This window comes from Sinocyclocheilus anshuiensis, unplaced genomic scaffold (assembly GCF_001515605.1).
Source record: "Sinocyclocheilus anshuiensis isolate Anshui unplaced genomic scaffold, SAMN03320099.WGS_v1.1 scaffold1037, whole genome shotgun sequence".
Taxonomy (NCBI): domain Eukaryota; kingdom Metazoa; phylum Chordata; class Actinopteri; order Cypriniformes; family Cyprinidae; genus Sinocyclocheilus; species Sinocyclocheilus anshuiensis.
The window spans coordinates 569,184-573,993 of NW_015555773.1; the positions used below are offsets into that span (position 1 = coordinate 569,184).

General features: G+C 38.1%; 1 protein-coding gene across 2 annotated transcripts in view; it reads left to right on the forward strand.

The window, feature by feature from the left end:
• ccdc102a (coiled-coil domain containing 102A) overlaps window positions 1-4,810 on the forward strand; it is an 80,134-nt gene that overhangs the window by 70,141 nt on the left and 5,183 nt on the right. Inside the window, exon 9 of one of the 2 annotated variants that reach the window (XM_016468403.1) lies at window positions 3,402-3,477. The exons of the other annotated variant lie outside the window; for it this stretch is intronic. Coding sequence (XP_016323889.1) covers window positions 3,402-3,408 — 7 coding nt within the window. The 3' untranslated portion in view covers window positions 3,409-3,477. Of the gene's footprint in view, window positions 1-3,401; window positions 3,478-4,810 lie in introns of those variants that run through there. 2 annotated transcript variants of the gene reach the window in all.

The following is a 4,810-nucleotide window of genomic DNA, read 5'->3' on the forward strand; positions in this document are numbered from 1 at the left end:
GTTGGCGTTGCGTGATTAGTGACGAGCGCGGAGACTAAACAAAACGTCGGTCACAAATTAGAAGCACAAAACGAGGATTTGTAAAGAAAAATGTCAGAGGATTTCGATATGGTTTTCCTTTGCTAAAGTAAGGAAACTTTGTTTCCTTTGCTCCTGCATTTTCCAGAGGCGTGCACACGCATACCACAGTCAGCGGAAGTGAGAAAAAAGTGTTTATTACATTTGAAATATGGATATTTATCTAACAAAAACGCATGAATTCCCCCAGAGCCGTGTGAGGGACGTTTTATTACGGATGCGCGCACTTTATTTCACGTCTTCTGAGCTGCTGACAACCAACACCCGCTTAGCCCCATTGAAAGGCTTGGAGTGGCCAGGACAACTTTTAATATAACACCGATTGGATTCGTCTAAAAGAAGTACGTCACATACACCTAGGATGCTTTTAGGGTGAGTAAAACACGGGCTAATTTTCATTTTTGGGTATACTAACCCTTTAATGTAAAGACACTCCGAATTTTTTTCTTCCCCTCGCTTGGGCCCCAAGTGCGCATGGGCCCCTGGGCCTGTGCCCATAATGCCCATTGGATAATTCGGCCCTGGAGACAGGTGAAAAGCATTTGGTAATAGTGAATATTGACCTATTGTGCGTACTGTTGTTGCTCCCACTGTTAGCAGGGGATAATCACTGCATTTGGGGTAAAAAAGACAGAATTATGTATTGTGCCAAGAAGGTTGTCTGTTCGTTGACACAGGCACGAACTGATTAGCAGCTGCCTTTAGCAGAGCCTTTAACAATTACCTCCATTGATCAAAGCATTCAGCACTGTCATCTGTGAGTGACGTCACCTCCCAATACAAACACGCCCCATATAGTATAGTCCCGCCCATCACACTGATTGACAGCTTTCCGTGTAGACATCGGAAATTCAAATGCAAAAAGAATTGCGATTCCATTTGAGTTTTGGCAGGTTACATGCATGACGCAGAGAGAGTGAAAAAGCAATGTAGTAATTAATATTGCTATTTAAATATGACAGGCTCATAACTTGTAAGATATAGTAAATACAGTTGCAAATGGACTTTGCTTTTTCATTTGAAATGTGGCAGTTACTGTGCGTACGCGAAAGCGAAAATTCAAACGGTAATGCAAGATTTGCAATTGCATTTAGATTGCACAATTTATGCATCCACATATGGAAAACGCAATTGAAAATACAATTTGCAATTCCTTTTGAAAAAAGTCCTGAATATTCTTCCATGTTTAAGGAATAAGTGTTTAAAAACACAGTTGCACTTTCATTGCTAAATGATGTAATACAAAATGTGTTTACAGAGACTTTTTAAGTCTTCTTTTTTAATTCTAATTTAATGTTTACACAGTCTTTACTTTTTAGAGACATCATAAATGCGAGTCAATAATTAGATTTTACTAGGCATGCACGATATTGGATTTTTGCCGATATCCGATATGCCGATAATTTTCAACTCATTTTGGCCGATAATGACAGTACATTGAAGATTTGAAAATAACTATAAATAAACTATATATTTATCACTGCATTTTTTTTTCAGAAAGATGCAGTGGTAACCTTAACATTTTATTTTATGATTTAACATTTGTAAATGGTCTAAAGGAAAAATATTTTAGAGCTCATAATTTGTTTAAAAATATAACATTAATGAATAAATCAGTACATCAAATTATTTAAATTAATTGTCATGTTTGTGATGCTTTGTAAGCTATAGCTTCTGACCTTTAAATCAAAACATACTCATGATTTTATGGCATCAATTACTGCTTTATTTAATCAGAAACACAGTCTAAATATTATTTGTGCATTTTGCTTTCATTTTATTAGAAGTAGGCCAACAGCGCCCCCTACGGAATTAAAACTCCTTACCAAACGTGCATTAGGACCCGGGGGAGACTGCAGCTGCATGTGCTATTACTGTTTAATCTATCACACACAGAACGGGTCATTCTGTACGTGCATTCTCAGTTTAAATGCAGTGATCCAAAACAGTGAATCCAATCACCATTCAGACAAAACTTTGCTCAAAGAATGAGCCACAATGCTGATGTGATATAATTGCACTGTTGACATGATCTCATCGCTAGCACACCCTGAGCACATGTGAGTTAATATATTCCTCTTATCGACAAGACATATCGTCATAATTTTTCATATCAGGCCAATGACGATATTCACATTTAAAGCCATTATCGGCCGATTCCGATATTGGTCCGATAATATCGTGCATCCCTAGATTTAACTATATAAATATTTATAAAATACTGTGCTTAAGCTTAGGGATTTGAACAAACCCTTAACCCCAAGTATGAGCAATAACAATTCTATTCATATTCTGTTTGCTCAAAAACTTGAAGCACTCTGCTGGGAATAAAGGTTGCTCAATATGCTGTCAGCAAGTGCCATACATCACAGTGAAAGTGAAGGAGTTGAAGAAAGGATGAGAACAATCAGACCGCCCCTCTGAGAGTTGGGCCAGGGTTCAGCACTATCGGAGCAGGCCATGGGTGGATAGGGCGACAGATGGAGATGAGCGCTTGTCCAAGTTGTCATGGAAACAGAGGATGGTTTAGAGGCTGATTTGGAGTAAGGGTTGTCAAGGTGACAGGAGAAGGCTGGAAATGACAGTATTAAAGCGGTCATATGATGCTTTTTTAAAGATCATTATTTTGAGTATTTGGTGTAACAGAATATGTTGACATGCTTTAATGTTCAAAAAACACATTATTTTTCAAATACTGTACATTATTAAAGAATATCTCTTTGGTTTTGAGACTTTAGTCTTTGCAACTTCAGGGATCTTATCTGTGCACAATCAGCTTGTAACACTCCAAAGAGAAAGGAAAACTTGAAATCGCATCATATGACCCCTTTAAGGAACTGATAGTGCTTCAGTCGTTGAGTTGACTTGGAGTTCATACCCATATCTGATGCCACAGGAAGTTCAGAGTCACATCTTTTCCCAGCTGGCTCTGACTCCGCCCAGTTTATGCCCTGGAGCCAGAATACCATAAACAACAATATTTGCCGTGGACACGCAGAAGAGGATCAGATCTCATGATTGAGGTTGGCTCCTCTAACAGGGTGAACTCGCCAGGCGTCCTGCTCGCAGCAGCTCTGTCTGTCTGTTAGTCTCGCAGCATGAGACGGCAGCTCTCCTCAGCCCACCAGCAGCATCATTTGGCACCCCCACTGTGTGCCTATTTCCTACTTTCTGCATTGGAAAGCTGTGAACTCACAGTCTCTCATCTTGTTCACCCTTAGTGGCTCATTGTCGTTCTCTCTACTCGTTGTTGTTGTCGTCCTTGTTCTAATTTTCTCTTTTTATTCATGTCTCTCTGTCTCTTTCTCTCTCACTCTCTCTAGATGGTAATTGACTGTATGTGCTTCAGTCTATAATCATAAATGTGGTGCATAAATCGATATATGAGAGCAGACAATGCTCCGAAGCCCTGCAGGAAGTAGAGCAGCCTGCCAGGTCTGCGTGCACACCCAGCCGTGTCACGTATGCCATATGCGTTGAACTTTTTGTTGCCTGTGTATGTTGATTGTAACACTCATGGTCTGTTTGGAGTTCGAAAAACCACAGGTCTCTTCAAGTAGCTTAAACAATGTACATTACTTAAAGTGATAGTTCACCTGGAAATGCAAATTCTGTCATCATTTACTTACCCTAATGTCATTCTAATGTCAAAATACTTTCTTCTGTGGAACACAAAAGATGTTATTAGCAAACAGATTCTGTGACCACTGATTTGACCATTGTATAAGAAAAAACAAAAACAGTGAGACATTTCTTACGATATCTTATTTTATGTTCCACAGAAGAAAGTCGTACAGGTTTGTAATGACATGAGGGTAAGCAAATGATGACAGAATTTGCAGTTTTGGGTGACCTGTCCCTTTAACATTGCAGCGCGAGGTTGATCTCTTATGGCTTTTCTTATGACTGGTAGTACATTTAAACTTTATAATGTAATTTAAACATTCCCCATGAAAAAAATGTTACATCATATCTGTTAATTTATGTATATACAGGGAAAAATGTCATATACTTAGATTTATATAGTTGTAGATACAATACACTCCTGCCAGTAGTCTGCGGATTTGTTTTAATGTATTTTCTAGTGTTTTTGCTTTTGTAAACCTGACTAAAAGAGAGAATGTCACTTCTCTGAATAACAGTCAACTTTCTGAAATGTGCATGTCCACTTTGATACAATAAAAAGGTACAATATTATATGCCCACTTGGTTTTAATTAGGTCAGAGGAGCATATTAAATTCAACATGAAATGGCCTTTATGAACCATTTTACATTAATAATGTGAAGTATTTTCTGGTGAAACAGGACATGCAATAAGAAAAAAAGGTGGTGCTTAACTGTATTGTGAATAGTGGTCTCTGTTGGGTATTTAGATGGAAACTGTTGAAATACAAATTGGTTTGATAAAATCGGCTAAAGGAAAATTATTTCAGAGGCATAATTAGTTGCAATTTACAGTGGGATCAAGGACGTATGTAAAGAAAAGAAATGGGGTCAAATTTCATTTTGTGTTGACTTTAAAAGAATTGAAAGTAAAATAATGTTTATTTCGAAAACTACAATTAATATTTTTTACATATACAGCGTGTACATGTAGCAGAACATGAGGGTTAAGCAGGGTTTGTTAACATCACAGAGGTCAGGGGTGGGATACAGATGAAAGTGTGTGTGTGTGTGTGTGTGTGTGTGTGTGTGTGTGTCTGTGTGTGTGTGTATGTGTGAGTCTGTGTG